Below are 16483 nucleotides of genomic sequence, written 5' to 3'. Positions count from 1 at the left end.
TCCCAATTGACAAGTTACAAAACTGATGAATTTACATGCCGAGCAGAAAATTTATTTTTAAAAACGTTGAAATTGACGTAAAAAAATATTTTCCCTTTTCAACAATGTTTCCCAAAAATCGTGTTATATCGAAAAACGAGATTTTGCGTACGTTGTTATGATGATCGATCATGTATATGGTCCAATAGCCGCTGCTGGTAGGTTGGGGGGCCATTCTACACAGACCATCGCGTTGAAGGGGCATGAGGAATTCGGCCAAGCCAGGTGGGACACCTCTGATAACTTCGCAGCTGTATCCATCCTCGGGTAAAAGAAGAGCGAGAGCCAAAGTGGTTTCTTCCTCGAGGCGTATTTCGCGGCCATCGGCCCGGGCGAGGGTGTCGGCAACGCTTTCGGCAACTCTGACGACATTTTCGATCAATTCGGCGGGCAGTCTTGGTTCGTCGGCGGCGGGTTGATACTTTTGAAGGAGAGCGCGTACTTGGAGGGAATTCAATTTGAAACAAGTGGAGCTCAGAGTGGCGAGTTCTTCGGCATTGTACTTGGGTGCTTGGAGGAGATGAGTGGCCTGCATTATCGTGGCTAAATGACACTGACTGGCGAATTCGAGGCCTTGTCGTTCGGCCCACGTCTCGAGGGCGTTCAAGCGAGCTTTTAGCCTGCGACCGAACCATCTGACGCAGAGATTGCCGTTTGAGACGAGAGCGTTGAAGGCCGTCGAGTTTATAGCGTGGAAGAGATGACTGAACAATTGTATGGTGAGGGCGGCATTGACCCGACATCGTCTCAGGAGGGCCATTGTGTTGGAAAATATTTGCAAAACACCAGCCTCTTTGGCGGGCTCGTCGGCGTCGGCCATAAATTGTGACATCGCTGGTGCGAGCTCGAGGGAAATGCAGCGTACGAGTGACGCGAATGCCGTGTGCACCGCGTCCGCCAATATGTCCTGAGCTCTCGTCGAAAAAGCTCCAACGTGACGATCGCTCTTGAGCATATGCAGAAGCTCTGATCCATTAGCCAACCAGAGCGCCAAAGAGGATGCATCCATGTAACGCTCTTGTATCACTCGCTGTATCATCGTCGCCACTTTCGCCAACATCACTGTCAGTCTGTGTGCACGCTCGGTCGGCTGCAGCTCTGGCCGATAGTGCGTACTTGCGCGATATCTCGCCGCCAAATAGAGAGTGTAAGTCGGTGAGAGCTTGAACTGCGGGGCCGATGGCTCAACGTCCGTTATAACAGCGTGAAGAAAAGCCTCTTCCGTTTCCTCAAGGAACTCCAGCACGGCCGGCAATATTGGATCCGTTCCCCTCGGTTGTTGCTGCTGCTGCTGCTGTTGCTGTTGTTGACGCTCGTATTGCGAAAGCCTGCAAATAAAAAACGAATATATCACTCGATCATCGCATTTCGCTCGAACCTGCCTCCGAACAAAATTCTTCAATTTTTGACGAATCACTATTTTTTATTCGCTCCGAGACAGTCTATTCGATCGGAGAATAATCACGACGACTTTACCAAAATCGAAATGATGGCAAGCGTTGAAAACGAGTGAAAAAAATCTTCAAGGTAAATTTAGGTACGATCTAAAAAAAACTACAGCTCTAGAAAAGATCAAATCTCGTTCTAAATTTTCTATGAGTCACTCGTCCTTCGGTTAATTGTGCCACAAAAAAAAATCAGGCAAGTTAGAATGAAAAACTCGCGAATCGCAACGAGGAAAAATGATTGAAAGACGAGCAGTATTTTCGCTATACCTTACCTTCAAATGTAGAATTTAGCCTCTCGCGTTAACAACGTTCGAACGACGTAAAACTGCTGGATAAACGTTTGCTTACCTGTTGCCATCCCGACTGCTCGTTAGACTGGCAGTCTCCACATTGCCATCAAGGTCGAAGGTCGTCTCATAATTGTGTGTGCCCTCGGGTGCTTGTGCATTATGGGAGGATGTGCGAGGACTCGCGGCTGATGATTTCGTCGGGCTCGGTGGGTTCGAGCTGTTGCCACCGTTTGGTGTGCCTGATCCAGATCTGTACTTTTCCGAGCTGACCTCCTGACTATTAGCATCTGGCGAACGTCTATACTCGAGCAACGTGCGTGGCAAAAACGAACACACACCAAGCGCAAGTGATAATCCGAAAGGGTAAAAATAAAACAAACGAAACAAAAATCAACTTTACTATAATGTTGAAGCACTAATGACGCTCATTCTTTTACCATAAGAGCGTTCCATCCTATTACACAAGAAAAAGGTTTCTTTGTGACTGTTAGAAAATTCGAGGAAAAGACAAACTTTTTAAGGTAGCGTCAACCATTTTGGTGGCTTGGAAGCAAACATTTGCCCAAGTATTGAGCCGTTTTTAACAAAAAATATTGAAGGCATCAGAGATTTATAAAAATGCTCATTTAGAATTTCCAAATCATTTGTCGCACGGCCAGAAAACTTTTGTACTGGATCGAGGCAGCAGTAACGGGCCAATGGTAAAAATGTCTGTGTTGCGAATACGAGAGGAAAGTAGGAAGTTGAAAGTAGTAAGAGAAATAACAAAAAAATGATTTAAACAATGATTACTGATAAATTTATCATTTGGTGAATCGAAAGCTAATTATATCGTGCCAATTGAATAGTCATTGATGATGACACAGCCCAATTGAACGAGTAGTGCATCGATCGCGTAATTAGTATATAAAAATGTATTTAAAATTCTAATCTAACAAACGAATTTGTAACTAAATCTAATGAAGAGATTATTTTTCAATATCTAAGCAAACGTGTAAAGATGCACGAAGCATAAACAAGTCACATCGATGATCGTTAGTTGGATGAATGAGATTGTTAAGGTAGCCAAAAACGCGGACTTGCCTGTCGTACGTGTAATCCATTTGTCTGTTGGAGTCGTGGCGTTGTCTCATGCGATCTTCTGGTGCAGGGTCGATGAATCTGAAGGTGTGCATTCGTCCGAATTTGATGATGGCTCCGTTCTGAAAAGAGATTTTTCAATGAAATTATTAACACGACTTTGGTGTTCTGGTATATTTTTTTATACTATTGTACAACACTTCATTAATCGTAACGAACGATAATCGAACAGCGGTTTGAGCTATGTATCGTCATATCGATTGTTCATAAGGTTATACGAAGCTCGCAGACTCTATAGGACGCCCTCGTCGGCTGCGTTGACGACAATCTCGCCGAGGGTAAAATTAACTTGGCCACGCCGAGAAAAGAATTCTTCTGCTCCGGACCAGACGCTCCTGGATTATTCTTTCGTTTTTTATTGCCATCGAAATACTTTTATTTTACTCCAGGCTTTCTGGAGTATTGCCACCAGGGGGGAGAGAGAAAAACACCGGAATTCCTGCGTATCTCATCCACACAAAGTTGAACTCGAAAATTTTAACTTTCACAGTGCAAAAAGCGTCGATAAATATGAGGGATTTGGGGGAATACTTTTGAGAGCGTTTTCACTCATTTTCCTAAATGATTCAAGTGAAAAATGCTATTTTTTTTTTAATAAAAATCAATTCACATTTTATGAGTCGGGTGACTTATCAATGAACGAATGGCAACAAATGAAAGTGTCGTGAGCGTATGAGTGGAAATATGTTGGTGTTAGGGTAAATCATGCCCGAAGGATCGTATTTTATGGGTGTCTAAATTGCACCGAATTTTACTTCTTAATTAAAGATAAATTAGCATTTTAAATTCATGTCAGAGTTATTCATTCGAAATTGTAAATACATTTTTTCATCTTATCTTTCGACGAATGAAATTACAAGCCATTATAATTAATCGGAGATCCGTCACTGACTGAACCCGAAATTTCGTTCATCCCTGGCGAAAATACTCTAGTTTTTACGTAGAAAATTGCATTAGAGAGCACAAAGAGAAAACACGAAAGGAAATGGATCAAGATAAAAGTATGAATAAAAAGACAGAAGGCAGAAGATAGGAATGGGCCAAGCCAAGCGAGTGCTTATTACCAATTTCGTTCAATCTTTAACGCAATATATCTTCATTACTAGTAAGACGATCGTCTCGAATTTATTCTCAAACCTTCGTTATATACTTCATTGCTATTCTGTACTTTTTCATAAATATCGTAAGAAACGTTCATTCGTCATATGAAAAGATGAACGATTTTTTACGCCATAGTCCCTAAAACCCTGTGCATTTTTCCTCATATTTAAACACGTTTATCTCAATAACCAATAAGACGAATGACGCTGAAGTTTCCAACGTTGGAGTCCAACGAAATGATCTAAAAAACTGTCCAATAATTCCAGTAATTCTCCAATTTATTTCCAGTCGAATTTGTACTTTGTATTTTTTCAATCTACACAATTATGATTCGTGAAATAAAAAACTGATGGATAAATCATTTTATTTTCATTCATTTCGTTGGACTCCAACGTTGGAAACTTCAGCGTCGTATAAGACGAACCCATTAAAATCTGATACGCGTGTCAGTCGATTAGCCATTAAAACTCTGTGTCAAGACTTTCTTAAGAAAATCGTTTCGTGGATGAACGACCTTAAGGAGGGTGGCTACACTCGTCAAAATCATAAGAAATTGATCAAATTTGGTTATAATGTTCTTCAACATCAAGTCCGAAGACACAATTTTTTTCAAAATTTTCTTCTGCTTAGTTATCGAGTAATTACGCATTAAAGCAGATTTCTTATGCCCGGAATGTATACCTATATATATGGAAACGCTATGCTTATACACTTGAACTTTAGTGATCAATTACTCGATAACTGTACAGAAGAAAAATCTTAAAAAATTTGTGTTGTCAAATTTGGCCCTAAAGAATATGTTGACCAAATTTTATTAAATTCTTATCATTTTGAAATTTTTAATGTATTTAACATGGTTTAGCATGGCAACATTGTATCGTCGGTAGCCACCCTCCTTAAGATATGCTTACCTGAAGAATTGTCGTCTGTGTTATCCTCTGATTATTCACATAGGTATGAGCATCCCTCGAGCAAGGAGTAAGAGTGACGATGTTTTCGGTGAAGGCGATAACGCAATGCCTCGGCATAACCGTCGAGCCGGATAGCGTCAGAGTTTGTGCCTGTACCGCTTGTGGCCCAATTGGTCTTTCCGATCCAACTTCCGTCACGTTTGGTTGCAAACGATGCCGGACTCCTGTGCCATTTGGTATATCCGTACCATCCGGATTGAGCTCGAGAAGAAACGGCAACCTCTCGTCCTCGTACCTGTGATCGTATTCGCCCCATTTTCCTGCCGGTTTCTTTTTTCGCTTTCGCGGCACGTAATCCGCCGGTCTTCTTCTCACGTGGAACATTATCGAGCCTGGAACAAGAACCAGCAAACGTAACATTAGAGACATTCGATGATATTAAAATGTCGTCATTCGTTCGCTGAGGAAAACAAATTTTTTGAATTCAAATTAAAAGAGCTGACGAAACGATATAGACGGTTGGATGAATAAATAATAAAGTTTATTTCGACAATATTTCGTTGCCTTGACATGGATTTATACAGCTGCGTCAAAGCTTTGCTGGTTTGACCAATTACTTGTTTCAGCATTTACAAATTATTTCAATTTGTGTCTTTATCAAAAGGAAATTAGTTTCTTTACCATCAGTCTCATCGATCCATCGATCTACTTTTATTTATTCATGAATTATTCGTGTCATAAATATAATTGTGATCCACTAAATCGATAAATCGAATGTAGCCGAATAGAATTATCATTTTGGGACAATGCTTTCTTACAAGCATTTCTATTGAGCAATATATTCTGCATAAATTTGATAACAAATTAATAGTAATTTGTAGACGCACGGGTGTAAAGCTATTTGTTTTAAAAACAGGCAAATTTTCAATCAACTGAAAATGCCAAAATGACAAAAAAAATGAATACTCGATATTCAACGGAAAGTGTAAAACTGCGAGTATAGAGAGCAAAGCTGGGGAGACAATTAACAATTTTTCCGCTGTTAAACACTTTCTTAGAAGATTAAAAAGGCGAGCTTTTCAAAGAGAGCGTGGAAGCCGCGTTTAAGTTGTTGCGCAACGAGAGGTAATTGCTAATTAGATAATTGCGTTGTGCACCAGCTGAAAGAGTGCATCGCGATCTTCATCGTTAACTGTCGAGGAGCGTATACCGTTGGGTACGTTAACGAGTTCAAGCATTCAGTAGGCTTGGCTGGAGTGAACAAAAGAACAGAATTAAGCGACGGATAAACGTGTAAGAAGAGAACGAAACAGGAATCGAGAAATACACGCAAAAAATCGAATACTGCATTGTGCCTTGACCCTTGAGCTATTTTAATTCTTCGTCTATTTTTCTACACCCACCGAACCGTATACGTAGGTAAATCAGTGTTTAACTTTCTTCCAATAATCCCTCCTTGTTTCATGCCCGACTCCCTGCTCATTGTCATTAAGAGATTAAAAATGCATAACAAGTGTATTAAGCCGGTGCGTTACGACACTGGAAAAGGTTTTGTCGCGTCGAAATTGTGATTTCGACTCGCCGTTTCGATAAATACAAACTGCGCCGATGTACGCGGGAGTGTAAAGACGAAAGCGCAGCGAAACAAGCCGAGAAAATATGCATACACTTTTAATAAGAGACTAGGACGGAGTCAGTGGCGTATATAGACCGTTCCATAACCCTCGAGACTGCGACGTCCCCTCTTTAACCTGTTAAACGTTCACCGCGTCGTCCAATTGATATTTTCCGGTGTTAAAATACAAAAGTCTCTCGAAGAAATTGGCCCTCTCGCAACTCCCGTCGATCCCGGGACAACAATAATCGAGACTGGAAAGTAAGTGATCTACGGAGAACGAGGAGTTTGTGTTTTACGATTTTTGTATGGTAAATTGAGAGGGGCGCGTCTCAAACGCCCGTGCCGATGGGCACGTGTGCTCTTGATATTCAAGAGTGTATATTTTTATGCATCCTATCGAGGTCTCCCCAACGCTGCGACACATTTTCGTGGCATCGGGTACCAAACCGAAATTCGAATTTTATGAGTACTCGAACGCCCCTTTTCTGAATATTTATTCTCCGGTGTTCAATGGCCTGTTTTCACAGGCTCGTCGAAGCTCGTTGAAAAATAATTCACTCGGTCGTTTTGTTTCGTCCAGGCGTGCGGAGAAAAACTTTTGTACAACTTTTGGAGTACTCTTTCCTTCTCTAACTTCAGTCTATTAATGGAGAAATCATTTTGCTCCGTAGAAGATATGAACATCGCGTACATGAGCGTGGTATTGTAGGTCACAGTCGCGTGATCCGAGTAGGTGGAATTTGTTTTCAAGCTCATTCATGCCTGCATTCTTCTAATAATACTTGTACAGATTAATAGTCGGTAATCGAACTAAATATCACGTCCATTTTGGAGTCGAACACTTGCGAGTGAAGATTTAACTCGCAGACAAACTGGTGCAAATTTGCACTCGCGAAAATTTCAAGTGTCCAGAACTTCAAATGCCTTTCTTCAGTTTGGCCATTTTTATATAATAAAACTTGATTCTTCAATTATTCAATGATTGTAAAAATCGTTTTGGGAAGTCGAAGAGCAAATTTTCACCAGTGTGTGACCTGAAATTTTCACTTCGTCATAACCAGTCGTCGAAAACTGACGACACGAAGACTAATGAACAATTAAGGCACTGTCATCGGAGAATTTTCGTTAGAAACGGTGCGGAGTCCTACTCAAAAAGGGCACAAAAGTGTCAAACAATTCGCATACCACAACACCTCATGTCTTTGAGCCATCCCATTACGATTGGATGTAACCGTTACGAAATCGCGGGATCGATGGTCGATAATAATATCACGAAATTCACTTTAAACGGTGTCAAATATCGAGACGAATAAGATCGGAGAGGCACGAAAACACAAGGCGAACTGATAGTCTCTCGCTAAGATCCAAACTTGCTAAAGGAGAAGGAGGAGGGACCGGCGATTTTTGGAGCGCGTTGTCGCTCGCTGTACGCCCGTCGATGTTAGTAACTGAGCGAGGATCCCACTAAAAATAAAGAGACGAGACTGTGAGCTACGGTATAAAAGCGAACCCGGAGCGAGCGTCTTTTTCTGTTTACGAGCAGCGCGCACGTGTCTCGCTCTGCCGGCAAAAGGACGAAGATAGTCGTCGCTGTGATTATTCGATTGAGAAGAATTATTGAGCATCGAATTCGGTCTGTCAATGATAGGAATGATAGATAGGAAATGCAAATGAAATATTGTGGAGGGCGAAGCGGAATTGAAGAAGAAAAAGGTGAATCTATTGAATCGAGCGTGTGAGTGAAGGATCGTGGATGAAACACGATGAAGTAAGAATTCAATCGTATCGAAAGTGCAGAAAAATCTGAGCGAAATATCGGAATGGCGAGAGCGAAACGAACGTGAAAATATTGCCAATAAACTCGAAGAATTCAATTTCCAGATTTCATTGAAAATTTCTCTTCCCAATCTTCAAATTTCTCTTTCCTCGCGTCCAAGAGAATTCTCACAGGCAAAATGACGCGGTGCACGCTCTTTTGAGATATTTGAAAACCCACTCGCTGCGCTGTCGGACAAACCTTACACGTCCTGTGTCACTAACACCCGAAGGTCTGTCGAGTCGCGTTACTTGCTGTTCTGCGAATCCCTCTGCAGGCAGCTCTCGCACATTCAACTCGATTACATTCACTTCAGCGTAGCATTCACGTTACACTTCACTCCATCTCTTCCCTCCCTCGTTCTCCCGGTCCAACGAGACCGAGAGAGTACCATTTCGCTACGAGAGAATCTTTCCCGGATCGTTCGTGCTAATCCAACTTTCGAAATAGCATGCAAAAATTCATTCATGACTTTGGGAGAATGGAACAAAGCCAAGCAAATTAAAAAACCCTCAATCTCACTGACAGATCGAAATGAAGCGATCACGATTCTTCTAGGATCACCTTTTCTCTGAAATGAATTTATGATTATTACCAAAAACCTCAGGATAATAAGTGGAAACTCTTGATTCCAACCATAACTAATATGGAAACATTAAGGAAGTTGAGGCTGTACAGTCATTTTTTTTACCCAAAAGTTATGACCTGTACCTTTCAAAAGTTAGGCCAGTTTACAGTTTGGCAATGTTGCATACACTTTAAAGAAAAGTTGGGGAAAGAAAGACGAAAAACTGGTGAAAGCTCAATCGAAAACACGAACGGTGACGATCCTAGCCTCAAAAAACTGCACGGGAAACAGACTATTATTAATATAATCTCAGCAAATCTCCTAATAAATCTGAAAAAAAATTGACATTGTTCAGCAAGCCTTGCTCATGTTGCCCAAAAAATTTCATATTTTTAGCATCATTTTTAACGGAGATATCACTGAATGTGTCTTGACTTCCATAAGATTACATGTTATTTGGCCCAAATTGTTACTGATTTTTCTTAGCAACAATGCTCCTACTAAACTGTCTGAAAATTTAACTGATTTTTTTTACACTTCACTTTATAAGATGCAATCGGTTTAAAAGCGATGACATCATTTTCATTCTAATGCCTCAACTTCCTTAACTAAAAATAGAATTGAATCCCATACCTTTTATTAAAAATTCAAATATTCGTGAATTTGTCACGTAATTTACTATGCTGACAGTCAAAATTTGTGATTTAAAATACATTTCGACTTATCAGTAAGTGCTAGTCGGACATGATGAATAACACTCGAAAACAAAAGGAAATGTGACGTGCATCACTTTTTGCTATGCACGTTAAGCTGTTTAGAATCGAAGGGACGAAAAGTTGGAAAATTCAAAAAATCCTATGCTGTTTGTAACCGGTGCCTAAATACTTTTGAAATTCTTGAAAAATAATGTACAAAACTAATCCGTTTTCTCCGTGTGGTTGAAAGGCATTTATTATAATTAATCTAAATATTAATGTGTCGAGTTCAAAAGGAAACGAAACGTGATAAAAACCGCGAGTATTTTTCGATTGAATTATCTCGGAGCAAGCCTTCGAGTATCATATTAATAGACGCAGCATTAACCTGACGTGGCGACGTTTTACAATTACTTACGAGACCGAAGTATTTCCAACAAATAAAAAATTGGATCCTGGGCGATAGCGAGCGAGATCGAGCTGAGCTCGTCCAGTGTCGATTTAAGTTTTGAAATAGCCGGCACCATGTTTGCTAATAATCTTCATCCAGTATCTTTTCAAAAGTAGACAAAAAGTGGTTTCTAGTCCCGTTGAAAGTTCGAAGAAGACTGAAAGCGATCGTAGGACGAAGCGATACAACGGTCAGCCGGCCGGTGGTGCACCTGACTCGTTTTGCCTCAGTTTTTCAAATTTTTTAATGTCTGAGTGTTCTTTTTACACGAGTGTGTGCGGGGATCGTACGAGCCCAGGATATCCGTATGAAGAGTTGCATCGGATCGCTCTAGCGTGACGAAACGTTGAGCGTTGCGGCAAGACTCTTCACCGCTGCTTCTATCCCAGTCTGACGTTCGAAACGAAGCTCGCCAGGTAGACAACCGGAGAGAAGAAATGGCAGCAGGTGCACGCCGCCGGGCAAGGAAATGAAGGTCGTAAAAAATTTGGGAGCTTCCGGCTTTTCGGGAAATCGCGATCAGAATAAGGAAAAGGATCGAAACGGTTCGATCCAATTATCGGCTACTTCGGAATTCTCCTCAACTCGTATGGAGTTCACTTTGAAAGCGTGACAAAAGAAATATCGAAAGATAGAAGGAGGAAGAATAAAAAATTGAAAGAATCAGCGAGTTCAATTCCACGAGGATTTGGCAGAGCGCCTTAATTCTGTTCTACAATCAAAATATTATCATTTTATCGACTAAAAATAAATCGAGATCGTTTGTACGGGGAGGAAGACGAAGTCGGAAGCATCTCGGAAAAACTCGTTCTGGAGAGCGCTTCAACCAAGCTCGATTGCTGAGGCAACGCGAGTCCACCAGTTTTGAGTGATCGCGACACAAAAATCCGAGGTTACGCGAACCGATTTTCCTCGAGAGCGACGTGAACGCGATCGATATTTGGTAGGCTGTCGTTCCACGTCTCGTGTCCCTGAAACGTTACGATATGCTTCCAAGAGCGAATTGATCGGTTCGTTTGTTCTCGAGAAAGGACGCGTGACGATTTTTCCCATCAGTGAAATAAGAAAAAGATTGAGAACGATTGCGTATCTTTTTTTCTCGCAGTTTTATACGAGAATAATGAGAATTTCCAAGTCCCTTGGAATCTTTTCCGGAAGTTTTCTTAGTAACCAGATACATACGTTTGCGTATAGGTATACGAACGTCTTTGGAGCACGGACGGAAGAAAGAACGAAGGAGAAGACGCTAGTGTCGTTTCCCGAAGGGGGAAAGAACGTGGTGGAAACGGTCGACGTCACGTGATCAGCCACGAGGGAGAGATTCATGGGATCGTGAGCAACGGTGCCGTCGTATCATCACCTAGACACTTGAAAATATATATTCATACACTTTTATATACGCTCACTTTCCAGTTTACATGAACGCGTATAGCTATACGCAGAACTGGCAAAACTTTCAGTTGCACGGTGCGAAGTAGCTCATCACGTAATCTCCCATATAAAACTGCAACCGCGCTGCATAATGCAGATAATGAATGGAGATTTGAGAGAGACTATGACGCACGCGGGCACGTAGGTTCTTACGAGATTCAATAGCCTGTGGATTACGCGCCGGGGCTTGCAAATGCCACATTTACAGAAGGGCTCGAAATACGAACTCTTTTTTTTCTCTGTTTCGCTGCACAAACTCTCCCATAAGATTCTATTCTCATCGTCCATACATACTTTTGACTGGTCTTGTAACACCCACCGCGTACGACGTGTACGATTATTTCCCAGGAGACTTTTACGTCGAGAGTCAAACATTGTATGGGTTTCGATAAGAAAATTCTAAATTTGTGTGGCTCAATGATTCTGTTGTACACATCACACTCATTAAATAAAGAGTAGATATAAATAAGGAGGGTGGCTACACTCGTCAAAATGATAAGAAATTGATCAAATTTGGTGACGATGTTCTTCGACATCAAGTGCGAAGACACAATTTTTTTCAAAATTTTCTTCTGGTTTAGTGATCGATTACTCGATAACTGTGCAGAAGAAAAATCTTTGAAAATTTGTATTGTCAAATTTGGCACTAAAGAATATGTTCACGAAATTTTATTAAATTCTTATCATTTTGAAATTTTTTATGTATTTAACCTCCTTAAACGCTCTCAGCGTAAATGCATCGATAGCGAAACATCGACGCTCCCGAACGAGCGTCTCGATGTCAACATCGAAACTTCTGAAAGGAAAAGAATTGTAACGATTGGTTTCGAGGCAATAAAACCTCGAATTTGTAACTTCTTAAATAAACTTATTGTCAACTTGGAAGTATCGAGTTGGAGTTCAGCTCTTTTTGGCCTTAATCCCTTAAACACTCGTCCTCGATAACTCGTCCCTTCGCGACGGTCTTCGCGGACACAACAATTTCACGAATTTCTGTAGCTCGGCCGTTCCATAAAGTACGGTGGAGGTCCCCCTTTTTTGCGGTAAATCATAGTTTAAGGTCCCCTGATTACGATAAGCACAATTCCGGGGCCTCTTACGGGGCAAAATTTGGAATTGTTTCATTTACAATTTTGAGTTTTTAACGCGATACCCTTTGAGAGAACTCGCAATAATATTAATTGCGAAAAAATTGTGCGGTGTTCGAACTTCAGAAAAGTTTATATATCGTGAAGAAAATTTATCACAGATTCTGTTTCTTTTTAAAAAAAACAGTACCTTACGGAACTTTTAATAAAGAAAACATGAAAAAAACTTTAGTTTTTGATGTCTCGAAAGCGGACGTCAGTCATTGCGTCGGGCTGCTGGTAGCAGCTGATTGAACTTGGAGAAAATTCGGGAATCGTGGGAATTTCATCAAATTTATTTTTCAGACTGACTCACGTGCTTTTATTCGTCTGGTAGCTTCGCTTTTTTCAGATGAATTGACCATTCCAAACGAAATGCACATTCCGGGAACAATAAAAATAATGTTCCTTGGGTTATGTGTATTTCAAGTGTTTCCGATCCGACTCAATCATTAACTAGTCAAGCTGAAGTATAAATTTTATCTTTTATGATATTTTAAAAGCGTTTTATTACACATTCCGGTGATGAAAATATTCTCAATGTAAGTGTTAATTAATTTTATTAATAATTTAGACTTTAATTTAATCAACACAAGGTATAGTTGCACACTTGACTAGTCGCATGAAACGGCCGAACTACTTTAATTTTCCTGCCCGCTGTCAGTGTTGGATCGGTCAGAATGGAAGAAATGCTGAATATTCGCAATTCGACGATAAGCAATGATCGATTGTTGTTCCAAGAATCAAAACTTGGTTTTCTTCCATATGGAAAAATCGTTTCAGTCTGTGCATTCGTTGTTTATGTTCGAAAATGCTGGAATTACTGTGGAACTCGTGATCAAAGGGATGATTAAAAAGCATTGGATGGGCGGGCAGCTGCGGGATGAATTATCGTCGAAACGGAAGAGTGCAAGGAACAGGGAGAAAGGAAAGAAATCCAAGAGCACGATCGCACGTATAGCTTAGCATGTAAACGGAGAAGAAAAAGACTTCAACGGTCGGAGCGTGCAAAGGTGTATGAGTCTCGTGTGGCACTTGGAGCATGCGATAAACTTCACGATTTTTCATCGCGTGTATATGAACACATACGCAAGAGAAAATGTGGGTGGGTGTATGTACGAGTGCAAGGGCAGTTACCGTGAAATAGGAAAACCGGGAATTGTGTCATTTTTACGGAACCGCACGGGCGAGCGTATACTTTGGATGGTTTACTCTTACCGAGAAAGAAAAACCTCGCGGAAACAAAAAAGAATAGTCCTTTCAAGAGAAAGTAGTTTTGCATCACGCTCCAAGACTTCACTGACCTTGACAAATCTAAATAATCAGAGAAGAAATTGGACTATTAATGCCACATTAACGAATGTCTTTCTGGCCCGATATTAAGAACGATTCCATGTCCTTTTGGGATTTGGTATTACATCACCTTTTTTTGAAAACGGTTTTAAATCGATCCTGAGATCGTAAGGAACCGGTAGAATTATTATTTTTGTTTCATCAGACCTAAAAGTGTCTTGAAAACTATATTTCATTTATGATTTTGAATTTTCGCGCGGAAACGCTAGCCGCCGTGCTGTTTTGGTTTATGACGTCACTCGGTTAGTGAACAATACGACTTGGGAAAGACGAAGCAAAAAACGCCACAAAACTTGTGGATTCATCGCCACCATCAACGTATTTATCATTGGTAAATTTGCACTTTCTGCTTTCACAAAACCGCCTTCGATCATGTGATTTTAATAAAATAAATGATAAAGTCCGGGCCACAAACGCGATAATAACTTGTGAAATTTCAAAATAACACAAATCGCACGATAAAAATTTATAGATCGTTTACCACCGGAGTGACGTAACGTTGGAATCCAATATGGCGGATGGCGTTTTAGACATTTGAAAAGCAGATGAAAAAGACGATTTTTAGAATTGAGTTATAAAATTTACATTGCATTTTTGTGAATAAACATTGACGTTTCTAGTTTACTTTTAATGAAATCTATACTATAAACGTGCTTTTTTATATTTTTTCTTACATGCCGTAAAATACCCTATTTCAGTGCACTAATGAAACACAATTTTCCCTGATTATAGAGACCGATGAATATGAGAATGAATATCGAAACGTTTTGTCCCTGGTGCAAGAAGAGAATCGAGAACTTATTGCCTTTCCAAAGTGATCCGCTATTTTCTGATGTGTCTATTGAATGCTCGAACTTTTAAATACCCACCCCGGAAGTATAATCCTACGCGACTGATGAGCAAATATAGCGAGCGACGTAAGTTCGCTGATTTTACTTCGTGAGAGTTGCACATTAAAGCAAAGTCCTCGTTCCGGATAAAACATTTCTCGCTCCACCACCTGCGCTCGTATTGACGATGTGCGGCTTGACATTTGCACGGAATGCACTGTTGCATTATCCACAGAAAACTGTCCACTCATTCGATATGATCAAAGCTCAATGGATGGAAATCTTAATTGAATAAGCTCGACAATAATATCTAAATCAATAATGAGTGACCCATCGATGAACTCAATCAAAGAGAAAGAAATAATGTACGTAACGAGAGGAATAATAATGATTATTATTATTGTTATTGCTATAAAAAAAAAAAAAAAAAAAACGATTCAAATTTGCATCATCATATTATTACTGCTGATGAAGACCCATCGCAGATGATAGTTTTGATCAACGAATTGGCGATTCACTTAAAAAAATTTAATTCTCGCCTAAAATAAAAAAGGGCGTTCCCTCAGAGGAATTTCAAATGAAATGAAATAGTAGAGCAGAGAAATAATTCGGTCCTCGGAGAGGCTGGGGTGAAATTTCGCGAAAATTTGTTATCGAATAAGTTGAGTCCTTAAAAGGGCGACACCATGCTCCTTTGTTGTAAAATCTTTGAATAATTTCGAATGTCAATGGACTCTCTCATGATCTGAGAATCACAAAGAACAGTCCAAGCGTCTTGTGATTCCGAAAGGAACATCGCGAGACGTTCATTAACGAGGCATAGACAGTACTTTCTTTCAATCATAAGCGTTAATTACTGTCGGAAACTTCATCTTTGATGTTTATGGCAGGCGCCCAAGGATCTCCATCGCTTCATTTAACATCTAACTTCATACTTTCGTTGATATTGTTTAATAAACATTTGAACGGACGCAGAATTCCAATAAAGTAGTGCAATATGGCGAACTTTTATATGAGATAATGAGACTCGGAAACTTGGAGATTGTGTGGTCAATTGGGCAAATGTATGGAGAATGCTGATGGATATCTTTCATTAGAAAACACGTGCGGAAATTTCCTGCTAGATAACAACGTTCTAATACATAAAATTGCACAGAGCTAACGAGAAAGTGGCCGTTCCATTATCGATCATCACGAGTGATATAAACGACAAGAAATAGTGACATGCAACAAAAGTGCGAAACATCACGCACTCGGTACTCGCGAGCACCAAAAACTTAATTCAAATGGTCGCAGAATAGCGACTGCTTCTCCCTGCAGCTGGTCGACTTTGAATTTTAATCGAATTAGATCTTAAGGTCATGCTCGAAGGGTCGTATTTTATGGGTGTCTAAATTGGATCGATTTTTACTTCCTAATTAAAGATATAATCACTTTTAATTAATGTCAGAGTTTTTTATTCGAAATTGTTAATTCACCTTATCTTTCAACGAATGAAATTACAAGCCATTTATTAATCGGATATCCATCACTGACTGAACCCGAAATTTCATTCGTCCCTGGCAAAAATACTCTAGTTTTCATGTAGAAAATTGCTTTAGAGAGCACAAAGGGAAAACACGAAAGGAAATGGATCAAGAAAAAAGTATTAATAAAAAGACAGTA

At 40.2% G+C, this 16483-nt stretch overlaps 1 protein-coding gene across 9 annotated transcripts in view; it reads right to left on the bottom strand.

The window, feature by feature from the left end:
- cno (adherens junction formation factor afadin) overlaps positions 1-16483 on the bottom strand; it is a 142750-nt gene that overhangs the window by 14831 nt on the left and 111436 nt on the right. For 8 of the 9 annotated variants that reach the window (XR_006261103.1, XM_043419787.1, XM_043419786.1 and 5 more), the window contains 4 exons: positions 4930-5321; positions 2861-2979; positions 1836-2075; positions 152-1367 (listed from right to left, as the gene is read on the bottom strand). Coding sequence is in view for 8 of the 9 variants with exons in the window: in XM_043419787.1 (XP_043275722.1) it covers positions 152-1367; positions 1836-2075; positions 2861-2979; positions 4930-5321 (1967 nt within the window). In the remaining variant the exon portion in view is untranslated. The remainder of the gene's footprint in view (positions 1-151; positions 1368-1835; positions 2076-2860; positions 2980-4929; positions 5322-16483) is intronic. The other variant, XM_043419788.1, reaches the window with a different exon arrangement.

The sequence above is a fragment of the Venturia canescens genome, chromosome 5 (genome assembly GCF_019457755.1).
Source record: "Venturia canescens isolate UGA chromosome 5, ASM1945775v1, whole genome shotgun sequence".
Classification (NCBI taxonomy): Eukaryota; Metazoa; Arthropoda; class Insecta; order Hymenoptera; family Ichneumonidae; genus Venturia; species Venturia canescens.
This window is presented reverse-complemented; position numbering and strand designations above follow the sequence as displayed.